The sequence below is a fragment of the Engraulis encrasicolus genome, chromosome 10 (genome assembly GCF_034702125.1).
Source record: "Engraulis encrasicolus isolate BLACKSEA-1 chromosome 10, IST_EnEncr_1.0, whole genome shotgun sequence".
Lineage (NCBI taxonomy): Eukaryota > Metazoa > Chordata > Actinopteri > Clupeiformes > Engraulidae > Engraulis > Engraulis encrasicolus.
The window spans coordinates 37,494,313-37,511,812 of NC_085866.1; the positions used below are offsets into that span (position 1 = coordinate 37,494,313).

The window sequence follows — 17,500 nt, forward strand, 5'->3', positions numbered from 1 at the left end:
GGATTGAGGTTGCAGCCATGGATGCAGCATCGCTCCCTATTGTCTGTGTGCATGCATGTGTGCGTGTTGAGTGCAAGTGTGTGTACTGGAGCATGACTTTTGTGATGCTCGAATCGGGAACATGCGTCTCTACATGGAAGAGGAATCTTCTGTGTTCATAAGTTCAGTGTATTTGACTCTCCACTGGTCACATGTTCAGAGTATTTCTGCAGCAGTGCCGCTTTTTTTCTTATTTTTGTTTGAACAATAATAAAAGACTACAATCAGTCCCAAGAGGCATTGGGGTTTTGTAGTCTGCCCCTGATGTGAGGAGCTTGTGAGGACTGACCATCATCCATGGCTCCCTCGTTGTTTGTGCGTGTGTGCGTGCTTGCACGTGTGCGTGTGTGCCTACATGTGTATGTACTGTGTGTGTGTGTGTGTATATGTGTGTGTATATATGTGTGTGTGTGTGTGTGTGTGTGTGTGTGTGTGTGTGTGTGTGTGCGTGTGTGCGTGCATTCCATCTGAAGCCCCATCACTCTCTTCCACAACATTGTCTCGCTAAAGAGAAAGCCTATGAATTATATATCGTGCGATGAGAGGCTCACATACAGAATAGAGAATGTGGCGAGCTGCAACACGGCTGAGAGGGAGAGAGGGAGTTCAAGACAGGCAGAGAGAAATAGTGAGAGAGACAGCGGAGAGCGAAAGAGAGAGAGAGAGAGAGAGAGAGAGAGAGAGAGAGAGAGAGAGAGAAAGAGAGGGAGAGAGGGAGAATGACGTATATATATACACACACATAACAAAAATGATAGAGAGAGAAGCACGGCAGAAAAGCAGAGAGAAGCCGATGGAGAGAAAGAGAGGAGGAGGGAAAGAGCAGAACGAAAAAAGAAAAAGAACGTGAAATAAAGAAAGAAATAGAGACAGAAAGTGAACATTACAGAGCACGACGGACAGATGAAGACTGGAACGGAAAAAAGTACATTGCTGGAATGCAAGAGAATGTGAATATGAGTTTACCAGAGAGAGAGAGGGAGAGAGTGACAGAGAGAGCGAGAGACAGAGACAGAGGCCGAGTTAGGTAGTGAATAAGTGAGAGTGGGAGAGTAGAGAGTGGAGTATAAGTATAAGAGAGCAGCGCCTTTGCAGCAACAGAAAGTTTTTAACATTTAATGACTCAAGGGTTTTGCAGTAGAGTAACTCCGAGCAAAAGAGAAGAGCAGTGAGGAGCGGCATCGTCAGGAAAGAACGCAGCCAGCCAGCCAGTCAGACAAGACGAGATACGCTACACGCCAGGCAATCAGTAGAGCAGCGCCACTAGTATCTATCGGCAGCGGTGCCGGGTTCGAAAGGGCCGTCTCGCATCACTCAACAGCTAACTCTCCTCCTAGTAGCCGCCGCTCTGTCTCACTGTAATGACTCTGGTCCCAGCGCTCATTTTGGGGGGAGGTGTGTGTGTGTGTGCATGTGCGTGTGTGTGTGCGTGTGCGTGTGCGTGTGCGTGTGCGTGTGCGTGTGCGTGTGTGTGTGTGTGTGTGTGTGTGTGTGCGTGTGTGCGTGTGTGCATGTGCGTGCGTGTGTGCGTGCGTGCGTGCGTGCGTGCGTGCATCTGTGTGTGTGTGTGTGTGTGTGTGTGTATGTGTGTGTGTGTGTGTGTGTGTGTGAAGGATGGGAGGATTCCCAGCTGAGCTGCTGTTGACGTGTGCAACTGTACGGAGTAGCAAGAGCAGGGCTAATAAAGCCCTCAGGTCCCCAGAGAGAGAGAGAGAGACAGAGAGAGAGGGAGAGACAGAGACAGACGGTGACAGAGAGAGAGAGAGACAGAGAGAGGCAGAGAGGAAAGGAAGACCAATGAGACAGAGAGATAATAGGGTGGCTGAGGAGGAGGACAGAAGGCAGCAAGGAATGGTGAGGGACTTGGAGACGAAGCAAGAGAATGGGGATGAGACAGAGAGAATGGGGATGTACGCGTGAGAGAGAGAGAGAGAGAGAGAGAGAGAGAGAGAGAGAGAGAGAGAGAGAGAGAGAGAGAGAGAGAAAATGAAGACAGATAGACGGAGGGAGAAAGACACAGACAGACAAAAACCAAAATGAGAAGCAGAGGAGAAGGAGAATTAGGGGAAGCTGAAGGCTGTTCTCCGGCTCGCAACAGCTAGCCAGCTCTGGCATCAGCAGTCTGATATATCAGTTTACAGGGGGAAAAAACAGACTACTGTGAAAAAAATCTTCCAATGTCAGATTTTAAACAGTCGCTTCAGGTTTTTATCTTTATCAATGCCTTGTTTTATTTCACTGTGAAATAACCTTTCTTAGCCTTCTGAGTCAGTCACTATCACACACACAAACACACTCTAGGTAGAATATGTTTCTTAACCTTTCACTGTCTTCACTTCACACACACACACACACACACACACACACACACACACACACACACACACACACACACACACACACACACACACACACACACACACACACACACACACACACACACACACACAAACACACACACACACACACACATTGACAAAAACACACACACACACACAGTCTTCACACATGTACACACACACACGCACACACACTCACATACACACACACACACACACACACACACACACACACACACACACACACACACACACACACACACACACACACACACACATTGAGAAACACACACACACACTGACACACAAAAAACCCACACGCACATATTAAGTCGACGGCGTCTGTTTCACCAGTTGTCAGCAAACTAGAAAAGTGTAGCGCAAAACAAAGCAGCGTAAAGCCGGGTCTTGTTCTGCACTTGCCTCTAATTACAGTAGCATGCGGTACAGGCAGCAGGGAAGCCGACAGCAGGGGGACAAAGGGGTCATTTGTCCCAGGCCCAGGTAGAGAGGGGGCCCACAATTGTGTTTCTATTACATTGTATGTGTTGGATAGGGGGCCCTTTCAGATGACTTTATCCTGGGCCCAGCAAAAGCTGACAGCGGCCCTGACAGGCAGCATGTGGTGGAGAGGAGAACAGCCTCCTCGGGAGCCCTGCTGTACAGAGACAGAGGCAGAGACAGAGACAGACTTCACCGGAGAGAGAGAGAGAGAGAGGATAGGGGAGAGGGAGTGTCAGATGCAGCAGAAAATGCCAGGAGATATCACAGCTCCACTGGCTCCAGACGTCAACATCACACACACGCGTGTCACACACACACATACACATACACACACACACACACACACACACACACACACACACACACACACACACACACACACACACACACACACACACACACACACATACACACACACACACACACACACACACACACACACACACACACACACACACCACCACCATCATATGTGGATGAGGATACAGAATATCTACGGCACTGCTGGGCTGTGAGGGCTGTGTGTGTGTGTGTGTGTGTGTGTGTGTGTGTGTGTGTGTGTGTGTGTGAGAGAGAGAGAGAGAGAGAGAGAGCGTAGTACATTATCACAATACATCCATTACACCCCCCCATATACTCATACTCAGCTCCCCACTCTCCCCAACCTGACACAGCAAACCCCACACACACCAAATGCTTGTAAATGTTCCTACATAATTGACCAAATGGTAGTACATGAACTCAACCTTGATACGACTTTTGACCAGTCCAAAAAAACTCTCCAAGGGGTCTAATGAGTCAAGGTTCAACATTTTCTTCTTGCGGATCAGCCAACAAATGGCCAACTTTGCCACCCCTAGTAGGAAATTGACCAGACAGACCTCCCTCTTGAATTTGGCACTGTATTTAAGGACGCTAATGAAAAGGGATTCTGAGGAACCCTCCCCAAACCCTCCCAAAGGCTCCCTGAACCAGTTAAAAAGAGTGAGAGTGAGAGAAAGAGAAAGAGAGAGGGGTCAGGGGTGGTGGTGTAAGACGACATATCTGTGTGTGTGTGTGTGTGTGTGTGTGTGTGTGTGTGTGTGTGTGTGTGTGTGTGTGTGTGTGTGTGTGTGTGTGTGTGTGTGTGTGTGTGTGTGTGCGTGTGCGCGCACGTGCGGTGTGCGTGCGTGCGTGCGTGCGTGCGCACGTGCGCGCGTGTGTGTGTTTACGTGCATTTTGATGAGTATGCATGCATTGGCATAGACAGGTTTGAGCTGCAGGTACATCCTTGCTAGCTTCCCCTCATCCACCTGCTGCTACTGTTGTAGTAGTTGTTGTAGTGCAGTAGGGAGGATGGCACTGACTGACTGACTGCCTCTTATTTATGCCTTACATTCTGTCTCCTCATTCATACCAGCCCCCCCTTTTTACCTACACAAAGAAGCATGCACAGGGTTTTTTTTCCTTTAGTGAGGGAAATTCAGGTGTTAAGATTAGGAAGTGTGTGTGTGTGTGTGTGTGTGTGTGTGTGTGTGTGTGTGTGTGTGTGTGTGTGTGTGTGTGTGTGTGTGTGTGTGTGTGTGTGCGTGTGTTGTGTGTGTGTGTGTGTGTGTGTGTGTGTGTGTGTGTGTGTGAGTGTGTGTGTGTTGGTGTGGAGATGGTAAGAAGGAGAGTCAGAGAAGAGGAGGGGGGTGGGAGTGTGAGCAATCCACAGTGCAGCAGGGGGATGGTGAGAGAAGAGGAGAAGGAGAGGGAGAGAGAGATCGAGAGAGAGAGAGAGAGAGTGAGGGAAGGGGGAGGGAGAGAGAAAGAGAGCGCGGAGCTGCCTTTTTAAATGTGCGATCTCCCTGAGCGCAGGAGCAGGCAGTGGGGTGTGTGTGTGTAGTGTGTATGTGCACTGCATGTGTGTGTGTGTGTGTGTTTGCTCTCTCTCGCTGATCGCGCTGACTGGTGCCGAGTGGAGTTAGATGCTTTCAGGCGGGGAGAGAGACACACGCCTGCCGTCAAGACTAGCACTCTTTCGTTCGTTCGCTCGCTACGCTTTCTCTCTTTCTATCTCTCTCTCTCTCTCTCTCTTTTTTCTCTCTCTCGTCTGTCTCCCCCATCCTTCTCTATCTCTCCATCTTTCTCTTTCTCCCATCTCTCTCCTCTCCTCATCCCTCTCTCTCCCCATCACTTCTTCCTGTGGAACGGAACGGCACACTTCACACACGCTGCGCTCCACAGCAGCTGAAAAACCTGCTCTGCTTTCTCTCTCTCTCTCTCTCTCTCTCTCTCTCTCTCTCTCTCTCTCTCTCTCTCTCTCTCTCTCTATCTCTCTCTCCCTCTCTCTCATCTTTTTTTCTCTCTTCTCTCTCTCTTTCTCGCCACTGGACTGAGGGGATGTGAGGCTGTGCAGGGCTGTAAGCTTGGGAAGACTCGGCTCTGCAGCCAGCCAGGCAGGCAGGCAGGCAGGCAGGCAGGCAGGCAGCATCATTAGGTTACTGCAGACACAAGCCCACACTGCCCTGCTGTTACCGTGTCCAGCCTACAGACCCAGGCACACAGGAATAGCAGAGAAGAGAGGAGAGAAGGAGGGAGAGGAGAAGGAGAGGAGGACTAGCTGATGTGTTTTTTCACGCTGGACACAGAGAGCGGGATTTATCGGTGGCTCTGCAGGTCGCAACGGAGGAAGGCAGTGCATTCATTCTTTTTTTTTTTTTTTCCCTTTTTAGCCTTTGTTCTCCCTCTTTTCCCCCCGTCCCCTTAATTTTTTGGGGGGACTGTAAGTCTGTCTGTCTCTACTTTTGCTGTGGTGTCCCCACGCTGTCGGCCGGTCCTTAATGCTGTCTCTCTCCATCTGCCGCTGTTTCACAGGAGTGGTGCCCGCCAAGAGGAGCCCCAAACTGGTGGTGAGTAGGCTACCCCACTTTTGGTTGTTTGTTTGTTATTCTCCTTTCTTTGCCCCTGCTTTCTTTCATTAGAGTTCCCTTTCTCCCTCTCTTTCTCCACTCATCCCTGGTGGGGAGTGCTGTACGTGTACCTCATTGTTTTGTTTCCCTTTGTCTTTATTTCTCACTGCTTATTCTTTAGTGTGCTGCTGTCTCTCCCTGTCTGCACTCATCACTGTTATGGGGTGCCCACTTTTTTTAAGTCTTTCTTTGCCTCTGCTTCTGTTGTGTGCTGTCTGTCTTTGTTTTTTTATACCTAGTTTTGCCTAGTCTTTGCCCCCTCTTTCTTTAGTGTTTTCTTGCTCTTTCCACACTCCCCCCATCTTTTCCTCACACTTCAGTGTGTTCTCTCTGTGTCTGTACTCATGCCATCTTTTTCATAAGTTACCTCCACTTTCCCACTTCTTTCTGAAGTGCTCTCTCTCTCTCTCTCTCTCTCTCTCTCTCTCTCTCTCTCTCTCTCTCTCTCTCTCTCTCTCTCTCTCTCTCTCTCTCACTCTCTTTCTGTACTCATCCCATCTTTCTCATTCCTGTCTGGACGCTTTCATCTGACATTTTTTATGGTCTTCTCTCAGTTTTTCTCTTCTCTTACTTTCCTTTTCTTCTGAAGTCCGGTGCATTCTCTTCTCCTGTCATCTCAACTCTGCCTGTCACTCAATCCTCCTCTCTCACTCTATCTGTGTGTGTGTGTGCGTGTGTGCGTGTGTGTGCGTGTGTGCGTGCAGGTACGGGCGCATATGTGTGCGTGTGTGTGTGTGTGTGTGTGTTTGTGTGTGTGTGTGTGTGTGTTTGTCTGTCTGTCTGTCTGTCTCTCTGTCTGTCTGTGTCTATGTCTATGTCTATGTCTATGTCTATGTCTGTGTCTGTGTCTATGTCTGTCTGTGGCTGTGGCTGTGGCTGTGTATACACCAGAGAGAGTGGCCGTGATCCGTATGTAGGTCTGATCCTGGTTATTTAAAGAGCATGTGAGTTGTGTGGCTGGACCAGGCTGGGCTAGGAGATGGATGGACGGACGGACGGACGGACAGACGGACGTACTGACGGCTTAATCCATCTTCCCTCCATTTGTCTCTGCTGCCCCAGTCCATCTCCCCAGCACTGATTAATGAACGCCGCCTGGCCTGCGCTGGCCTGGTCTGATGGAGGCTCCAATGCTGACCAGCTGCTGGCAAACGGCTTGGAGGGCCAGAGCTAAAAGGGGAGGGGGTGGGATTGTAAGGAAGAAAGAGAAGGAGAGAGAGCCAAAGAGAGAGAGATAAAGAAAAATACATGGGGCAGAAAGAATAGGAGAAGGAGAGCTGAAAGCTGAAAGCTGGAAGCTGAAAGGAAAGGAAGAATCGTTAAGACTGAAGGGAGAGAGGGAGGGAGGGGACGACTGGTGGGGGGGGGGGGGGGGGGGGGTCGGGGGGGGTTGGCTGGGTTGGCTGCTGTGTGTCGGAGAAGGGGGAGGAGGTGGGGTGGTGGTTGTGGGTCAGGGGAGAGCGGCCTCTTCTCCAATTATTATGGCAGGCGGGCCGAGGGGAGGCCGAAGGGCACGGCACCAGCTCAGGGCAGAGCAGAGCACAGCTCAACACAGTAATGACCCACCGACCGGTCGGGCAGCGGGAGAGAGGAGAGGAGAGCATGCTCTAGCACTGCACACAGTACAGTAGATAGCATAACACAACATAATACATCACACTACAGTACAGCATAATATGTGCGGTATTATGCTGTGTACTATAGTGTGATGTATTATGTTGCACCACAATATAGCACAGCACAACATGATACAGACAGAGCTCAGTAGACCTACACCACAGCACAGCATACCACAGCACAGCATACCACCACACACAGCACAGCATAATACACACACACTTCAGTATAGCACAGCACAGTAAACCAATGCAGCACAGTACAGCATGTCACAGCATAGCACAATACAGCACATTACAGCTCATCGCAGCGCAGGCACAACACAGTTCATTGCAGCATAAAACCACACAGCTCAGTACAGCACAGCACAGCACAGACACAGTTTGGTATAGCATTACACAGCATAGTAACACACCACACAGCACAGCACAGCACAGCACAGCACAGCACAGTAAAACACACAGCGCAGGGCAGCACCAGGCAACACAGCACAGCACAGCACACCAAGCACAGCACAGCACAGCACAGCACAGCACAGCACAGCACAGCACAGCACAGCACAGCACAGCACAGCACAGCACAGCACAGAATAGCACAACACAACACAGCACAGAATTGCACAGCACAGCACAGCACAACATAGCACAGCTCAGCACAGGGTAACACAGCAGCCAATCGCCACAGAGCGCACATCTCTTAGACAACTTGTGCAAATCATTCGCACCAGAAGTCATCAATACTAGTGGCATATTTTTTCACCTCAAAGACCTAATCTGCGCACTTAAGATAAGCTGACCACTATTTAAGTTTATCAAGTGTTTCAGTGTTTAATTTCAAGACAAGCTGAACAAAGCAATGTAGTCATTACAAGTACACGTCGTGGAAGTAAGAAAATGATAGGTGTTTCAGAGTGTCAGAGACGAGTCAATTGCCTGTTTTAGTAAGCGCTAGGGGTGTCACGGGGAGGGGTGTCTAGACGAGTGGGTTGCCTCTTAGCGCTCACTGTTCCACCTGTGGTTCGCCAAACGCTTCACTTCACGATGACTACGTTACATAACAGAGACATTCTTTCTCCCTTTGAGGGGTAAGGATTTTCCCCCAGTTCTAGAATTTTACTCAAACACTCCACAGCTCCCATAGAAATCTGTGTTAAAAATCTCACAAAGTCCTCATGACATCTTAAGGAGAACTCAAATTTTTAGCAAAATTTTAATCACATATTTGTGTGGTAATCCTCGAAGGATTTGAGATATATTTTAGTGGCTTTTGTGCCTTTATTAATAGGAAAGTGGAGATTATGACAGGAAGTGAGTGTGGGCAGAGAGATGGGGAAGGATCGACAAATGACTCGAGTCGAACCCAGGTCATGTCCCACCGTTAGACTACCATATTACAACTGACAATAACAAGCCCACAACAATGCGTTAACGCTGGTAGATAGAGACATGTGGTCCAGACAAGCTGTTTAGTCTAGTTCAGATATGAGGTGAGATACGAGAAGAGGGGGAGAGGGGGGATTTGAGCAATAGTGTATGTCCTGGCAGTAACTGTTATGGGATCGTGTAGGGATTCTGTTCTGCTGCGCCCAGCACAATACTCCAGTCCCATTTTATATGATGTGGCCCAACATTGTTACATCAGCTCTAATGAGAGAGAGAGAGAGGGAGAGAGAGAGAGAGAGAGAGAGAGAGAGAGAGAGAGAGAGAGAGAGAGAGAGAGTTTCTGTTTGTGAGTGTGTGTGTGTGTGTGTGTGTCTGTGTCTATGTGTTTATGCGTGTCCGTGTGTGATTGTCTAGCTGGTGGAACTGTGGCTAGCGACTGATCATGTGACTACCTGAGGGGAGAGGTCACGTGGGGTCAGTGATGTCACCCTGAGTTAGTGCTTCCTTTAGCATGTTTGCATGTTTTAGTATGTGAATTCATATGTGCGTGTTTGTGTGCTTAATGGTGGATGTGTGCTCATGTGTGCGTGTGTGTGTGTGTGTGTGTGTGTGTGTGTGTGTGTGTGTGTGTGTGCGTGCGTGCGTGCGTGCGTGCGTGCGTGCGTGCGTGCGTGCGTGTGTGTGGTAAGAATGCATGTTTTAGTGAGCTGTGTGTCTGTTCATGTATGCATGATAAAGTGCGCGTGCATTGAGTGTGTGTGTGTGTGTGTGTGGTGTGTGTATGATGTGTATGGTGTGTGTGCGTGCTTCCAGCCCCAGGCCTTGTGTGGGCTTGAGGAGGAATATCCTGAAGACTAATCAGAATATTGCTATCTAAACAGAAAAGTGACTCAACTGTGCCTGTGTGTGTGTGTGTGTGTGTGTGTGTGTGTGTGTGTGTGTGTGTGTGTGTGTGTGCGTGCGTGCGTGCGTGCGTGCGTGCGTGCGTGCGTGCGTGCGTGCGTGCGTGCGTGTGTGCGCGCTTGTGTGCGTGAGTGCGTGAGTGCGTGCGTGCGTGCTGGTTTGCGTGTGTGTGCGTGCGTGCGTGTGTTCATGTGTGCGTGCATGCTTGCTGGTGTGAAGGTTTGTGTGTGTGTGTGTATGTGTGTTCGCGCACATGTGTGTGTGTGTTCGCGCGCGTGTGAATGTGTGTGAGTGTGTGTGTTGTTTAGTTGTTTGACTGACACGCCACTAAAGCATAATACCTTCTTTTCTACTGCACATCTGTGACATCCACATTCCTGCGTCATCCAGTGCACACACTGACGCACACACATACATTACGCACAACACATTCACTAAAAAGAATGCTAACACACATACGCACACACACACGCACGCACGCGCGCACACACACACACACACACACACACACACACACACACACACACACACACACACACACACACACACACACACACAGAGGAATACGGCACTTTCTCTCCACACACTGACTGACCTTGTGTGTTTCAATCCTTTTTATACTCCTTCACCATTCTGCAGGCTTACTCACCTGTCCTTCGTTTCTCTCCTCTCTTCTTCTCTCCTCCGCACTTCTCCCCTTTTGTCCTCTTCGTCCTGCCTCCTACTCCTTCCTGAAGCCCACCCTTCCCCTCCTTCCCTCCCCCGCTCACTCGTTCACTCACTCCACACTTCCATTCTTTCTTTAACACCGTCCTTGCCCTCAGAATACAAACTATTCAGCCGTCACTTCCTTTGGACTCACTGTGTAGCGCCACAGTATTTACTGTGATATTCTATCGTTTTCTAAACTTTCATCTTACCCCGAACACATTTTATTCATCTGTACACCTTTTACCAACATGTCATGCTTCCTGATTGATGTGTGTTTAAGTGGTGTTTGTTTATGGTCAAATGTGAGTTGTATTTGAATGTGGTTTGAAAGTATGAAATGAGAGCTATTCTCCTTTGTTGCCATCTCTTTCTCTTTTCAACTCTGGCTCATTCACGCCGTCCATCTCCTTCTCTGTTCCTTGTCTCACTCATTCTCTCTCTTCGCTCTTCATGCCTCTGTGTCTCTCCCTCTGTCCCTTTGTGTCCTCCTCATCACATCCTTCTTGACTTCACTTCTGTCTGCATGCTCTGTCACTCTTGAATCTTTTCTTCAAATTTCATAACGTCTCAGAATCTTTTTCTCTGTCACTCTCCTCTCTGCTGTTCTTCCTTTCATTTGATTATTTCTTTCTTTCTCTCTCTCTCTCTCTCTCTCTCTCTCTCTCTCTCTCTCTCTCTCTCTGTGTCTCTCTCTCTCTCTCTCTCTCTCTCCGTCTCTCTCTCTCTCTCTCTCTCTCTCTCTCTCTCTCTCTCTCTCTCTCCCCTTCCCTCGCCATTGAGCTTAATGTTTGTATTAATTGTGCTATACAATTAAAGGTATTATTGTAATGACTAATCCCTCTCCCTCCCCCACCCCACCCCACAGCAGCTGGAGCGTAAGGACAGCCAGGGGGGCAGTTCGCAGCACAGCGCCTGCAGCCAGCGCAGTGCGCACCACACCGACAGCCCCCTGCGGGCGGTGCCCTGCGTGCCCGGCGGCCTGCCCCCAGACGCCGTGGTGGCCTCCCAGCAGCAGCACCCGGCGCCCGTGGTGCCGCCGCCGCCCAACCAGCCGCTGCCCAGCCTGCCGCCCCACCCCCACGACCCCTCGGCGCCCCTGCCCCTGCCCCTGCCGCCCGACGCCACCGCCACGCTACAGAAGAAGCCCGACCCCTTCAAGATCTGGGCCCAGTCCCGGAGCATGTACGAGAGCCGCAGTAAGTCATCTGGTGCAGACGTACTTGTGCATACGACACACGCACACGCACACACAGAAACACACACATGTACGCACACAAACATGCACACACACTCACACACTCACACACACACACACACACACACACACACACACACACACACACACACACTCCAGAGATGCAAACACGCACACAAACAAACGCATACAGACTGTATACACATACTTTGGCACACACATGTATGCTTGCTTACACACAAATACCTACTAACACACACTCTACTTACAGACATGTTGACCTTAGCATGCACACACTCTCATATCTAAAAGGGGCAGTGGTGGCTCAGTTGGTAGAGGAGGCTGTTTGGCAATCAGAACGTTGCAGGTTCAAGCCCCGCTCTGTCTGACAGAGGCCACTAGTGTGTGGACGTGAGTGTGAATGGGGGACAGTGCAAGTCTCTCAAACACACAGACACATAGTACACACACTTTCTCTGCCACACAAAGACATACACAATCAACCCTTAATTTCACAGTCCACAAACACGTTCACAAAAGGGGGTCACAAACAATTGAATTGGTGCCAAGGTCAGGGAGAAAACCACAAGGACAAGTGACCGCTCACAGAAGGACACACAGTATTTATACACACACACTCCTACACACACAGACTTTAAACAGATGTATGTGATAGGCAAGCAACTCCAATATGGAAACATACTTGAGAATGTACACTCCTGTGTTCACGCTTTTTAATTAGCCTGGCAGCAACAGATGGCGTTACAGCATTTTGTACATGCAAATAGACATGTACAACCATGTGTGTATGTGTGTGTGTGTGTGTGTGTGTGTGTGTGTGTGTGTGACAGCGTTTGTGTGAGCCCGTGTGTGTATGCGTTTTTTGTGTGCCGCCGGGCTTGGATGCTTGTGCAAAGTTTTTGACTGTGACTGAATACAGAAGTTGTGATTTTTATGAACACTCAGGGAAGCAGATGCCAGTACAAGCACATAGCAGCTTCGAAGCCAACATGGAATATACAGACGTGCGCGCGCACACACGCACACACACACACACACGCACACACACACGCACACACACACACACACACACACACACACACACACACACACACACACACACACACACACACACACACACACACACACACACACACACACACACACACACACACACACACACACACACACACACACACGAGAGAAGCCCAGGTGCACACACATCATAGAGCAGCAGGCCTCATCTGCTGTGGCTGAACCTTTGAAGTAGGCTGGCCCTTTTAACTAGGCACGTCCCACATTCAGAGTGTGTGTAATCAGGGAGTGTTTTTTTACGAGCTCTTGTCTTCTGGGTCAAGGACCCACTCGGTTAGCTCCTGATGGAGATATTGATTGCCGTTTTTGTCAGTCTCATTCTATAAATGTGGCAGCCAGTCAGCTCATCTCCACATGCAGAAGTCACAGACGTTCACCCCATCCTAGAATAAACAACTAAAACACAAAAATACATGCACACACACACACACAGACACACACACATCAACAGACACACACACATACACACACTCAGACATACACACATATACACACATACACACTCACACACATGCACACGCACACACCCCCCTCCATCATGGATGGACTTCTGGAGACTGCCATTAACTGACTCGCTTTGACATCCTCCGTTTAATTAGCATGGATTGTGTCAGCGTCCGCATCAGGACGTCGAGTTGGACACTGTGAGTTAGTGCTGTCTGCGGCAAGCCTTAAATGGCTTTGTGCGCTTTAATCAGTCTCTATGCTCTTGCTGCAACACAGGCAAAAAACGAAGAAAAGGGGAAAAACTCCTCACTCACACACACACACACACACACACACACACACACACACACACACACACACACACACACACACACACACACACACACACACACACACACACACACACACACACACACACACACTTTTTGGACAGCCTTTTAAGTCTGGCTGTGATTGACGGGTTGGGATTTTTAATTAAGCTTCTTGAGATCCATTGCTCAAAGCTCGTCGCTCGTTGATCCATTACTCTGGGCTCGTTTCTATAGGCCAGTTGTGAGCTCAGCGTGCCTTGCAGTGCAGGGCTCCATCACTGTTCTTAATTATAATTACAAGCCAGGATAGAGTTGATTTTTGTGGCTGACACATGCATACATACGTACACACATGCACACACTTATGCATATGCACGCACACATATCCACGTGTGCACACACGCACACATGCACGCACCCGCACAAACACAAACACACACACACACACACACACACACACACACACACACACACACACACACACACACACACACACACACACACACACACACACACACACACACACACACACACACACACACACACACACACACACACACACACACACACACACACCCACCCAACACCCCCCATATTACTGTTGGTACTTTGTCTGTTATACTCTGTTATACAGTTGGTGGATATGTGTGTTAATCCCTCTGGCTGAAGGATTATGGTCATCGGCGTGGTCTAGTGTACAGTAGTAAGCATACAGTATGGCCTCGTTTCTTAGAGGGCCAGTGAGGATGGAAGACACAGCTGTCCATATAAGGGCAGAGGCTAAATCACCTCACTGTGAAAAAGGAAATTAAACCCCCCCTCTTTGGATCATTCTGCGTGACTAACATCTCAACAACACCCATAGAACATTAGGAATACTTATTTTCCAAGTCCTTTTACACGTACAAGCAATATGTAACAGCATAGCAATATGTAACATGCTTGTACTGAGGTTGTCCTCTGCTTACCCCTAATCCTAACACAAACCCAAAGGCAGAGCAATAAATAAAGTGTTAAATTGTGATGCTATGTGTTACCAGCCACTGAGTAAGAGTGTTCCTAGGATATTTGTGTGGTGTTCAATGAGATTTCAGGTTAGGATTCAATCATTTGGAATGGGCACTGATAGCGAATACATTACCAGAGACCTCATCGATAAATAGCAAATTCATCCATTTAAAAGAAAATGATCCTCTTGGTTTCCAAAATCTACCACACAATTTCATAATTGAGAGTATTTGGCTGGTTTGCAGGTGGACAGGTGTTAAACTGGAGATGAGTGAGCGTGAGCATGCCGGCTCCATATTGCCACTGCAAGCTGGGCTGCGACTGTGCAGTCTCTCCTCTCCTCCTCTTCCTTTGCCCTCTGCGGAGCTTTTTGGTGCCTCCAACGCGTGTCCCACTTTCCCATTTTTACTGTCACGCTGCCCTTTGATCGTGTGTCCCAGAATTAAAAAAAAAAACACAAAACAAAGAAAAGATGAAAATGCTATTTGTTTTTTATTTTATTTGAGATGACAGTTAATTTAGCTTTCCTTTTTGTACCACATGCACATCTGCCCATAACTAGATGCCATACTTACATACAGTGCACATTCCTAGCCCAAGTGTCAGAACATAATGATGCATTTTGTTACACTGTTGAGTCAACACTGACAGCTTAGTAACATATCCTTATTTAAACATATTTAATGCATGTCGGGATTTCCCTCAGTATTTACGTATGTGTTAAGACAAGATATGCAGTTTTACGAGGGCTGGTTTTGGCTGTGGTTTTCGTTTTTGTTTGTGGAAGATGCCTGCAGTCTTACTGTACTGTCAGCCCCAATGTTTAGTGCTGTCAGCCAGGCTGTAGATGGAGCTCTTACCGAGGTCTTGATGGACACAAGCGCTCTGTGTGTGTGTGTGTGTGTGTGTGTGTGTGTGTGTGTGTGTGTGTGTGTGTGTGTGTGTGTGTGTGTGTGTGTGTGTGTGTGTGTGTGTGTGTGTGTGTGTGTGTGTGTGTGTGTGTGTGTGTGTGTGTGTGTGTGTGTTTGTATGTGTATGTGTGTGTGTGTGTGTGTGTGTGTGTCTACAGTATTGCAGTGTTAACACTGAGAAACATCTCAGCAGCAATCTGGGCAACCAACTGTGCACGGAAACATGAGTGCTGGCTTGTCTGCGTGCTCACTGGTGTGTGTGTGTGTGTGTGTGTGTGTGTGTGTGTGTGTGTGTGTGTGTGTGTGTGTGTGTGTGTGTGTGTGTGTGTGTGTGTGTGTGTGTGTGTGTGTGTGTGTGTGTGTGTGTGTGTGTGTTTGTGTCTATGATGTATTTTGAAGTGAAATGTCAGAGAAATCAGTAATGAGGAAAAGGATGAAACGAGGCTCCTTTCATGAAGTTTGTCCGTTTTTATGATGTGTGTTCATGTGTGTGTGACACGCACACGTGTGTTTGTGTGTGGCTGGGGGTGGGTGGCGGCGGGCGGTGTATTCATGGGTGTAGTCATGGAGTATTTTCTTTGTACTTTATGTTCATGTGTGTATGTTTGTACGGTATAGGGATGTGTGTGTGTGTGTGTGTGTGTGTGTGTGTGTGTGTGTGTGTGTGTGTGTGTGTGTGTGTGTGTGTGAGAGAGAGAGAGAGAGAGAGAGAGAGAGAGAGAGAGAGAGAGAGAGAGAGAGAGAGAGAGAGAGAGAGAGAGAGAGAGAGAGAGAGAGAGAGAGAGAGAGAGAGAGAGAGCGTGCGCGTCTGTGTAATAATGAGCGTAGTTGAGGTTGGCTGTTGTACTAGGTTAATAGGTGATAATAGGATTACAGGGTTTCAGCTGATAACTATCCTCTCAGCTGGGCTGATGTCACCACCTTCTAGCCTCTCCTCTTCATCACCACCTTCATCATCCTCTTGCCTCATTTCCCTCATCCTTCATCTTGTTCTCCTCTCCTCTCCTCCTCCTTTTCCTCATCCTTCATCTTGTTCTCCTCTCCTCTTCTCCTCCTTTTCCTCCCCCGTCGTCTTGTTCTTCTCTCCTCCTCTCCTCATTACTACCTCATTCCTCATTACCTTGCATCACATTCTTTGTCTCCTTTCTCCCAGTCCATGCTGCTCCTCCTTGTCCTGCCCTGCCCTCCTCCTTCATCCTTCTCTTCATCAACCCTTTCCATCAGTAGTAGAGTAGTATAGTACTGTTGTAGATCATTTCATCATAATCATTTTTTAATCCTGAGGAAAATTAAGGGTGGTTCTTATCCTATTTTTCTTAAGGCTCCCTTTACCTGTGCCTAAGACAAGTATCCAAACCTCAGCCCCACCCCAAACCTCTACACGTGTGCGCACTAAAAAAATATTCAAATGCACGTTTTGTTAAAAACGAAAGATCGGGAGAAGCGTAATGAAATTTGACAGGTCGAAATTAACACCTGCCTATTCCCTAATTGTCGTGTCATTTGTCTATTTTCTACGCGTTAAGACACGCCTACCTACCCACCTGATTTTCTATCTCGGCTCAGCCATCATTCGACGTCGATTTGTAAGTGCAATGACAGCTGGTTCGCCCTTCAATTGCAGTATCTACACCGCATTTATTCCCCGCTCACCTGCTCCAAATCAGATCTCCCCCTATCTTCGTTTTATCCAGGATTCCGCCCTCGCGCCTCCTCAGTTCTGCTCGCCCTCCCAATAGCCGGCCTGGGGGTGTCCGCTCAGAGGTCGCACATATTCGTGGGCGCGGGTATTGTCCAAGCTGTCAGTCGGAGCTCCGTACTCCCAAGCCCAAGAATTGTTTTTCAAACATAGCCAACATCGGGCTCTGTTCGGTTAAGAATCAGTGCTTTACATCATATTCTCCTCTTCCACCTTCACCTCCCCTAACCTCTCTTCTTCCATCATCACTCTGACATTCTGACATCCTCCCCCTCCTCCTCTTCCTTCTCATCCTCCTCTACCTCATCTTCCTCCTCCTCCTCCTCCTCATCCCCCTCCTCCTCCTCCTCCTCATCATCCTCATCCTCATCATCATCATCCTCCTCTTCCTCCCCCTCCTCATCTT

The 17,500-nt window shown here is 48.6% G+C and overlaps 1 protein-coding gene across 15 annotated transcripts in view; it reads left to right on the forward strand.

Moving 5' to 3' along the window:
• The window catches only part of LOC134457044 (membrane-associated guanylate kinase, WW and PDZ domain-containing protein 1-like), a 230,339-nt gene that overhangs the window by 174,196 nt on the left and 38,643 nt on the right, over nucleotides 1-17,500 (forward strand). For 14 of the 15 annotated variants that reach the window (XM_063208788.1, XM_063208789.1, XM_063208797.1 and 11 more), the window contains 2 exons: nucleotides 5,721-5,755; nucleotides 11,294-11,624. In XM_063208788.1, coding sequence (XP_063064858.1) covers nucleotides 5,721-5,755; nucleotides 11,294-11,624 — 366 coding nt within the window. The remainder of the gene's footprint in view (nucleotides 1-5,720; nucleotides 5,756-11,293; nucleotides 11,625-17,500) is intronic. The other variant, XM_063208785.1, reaches the window with a different exon arrangement.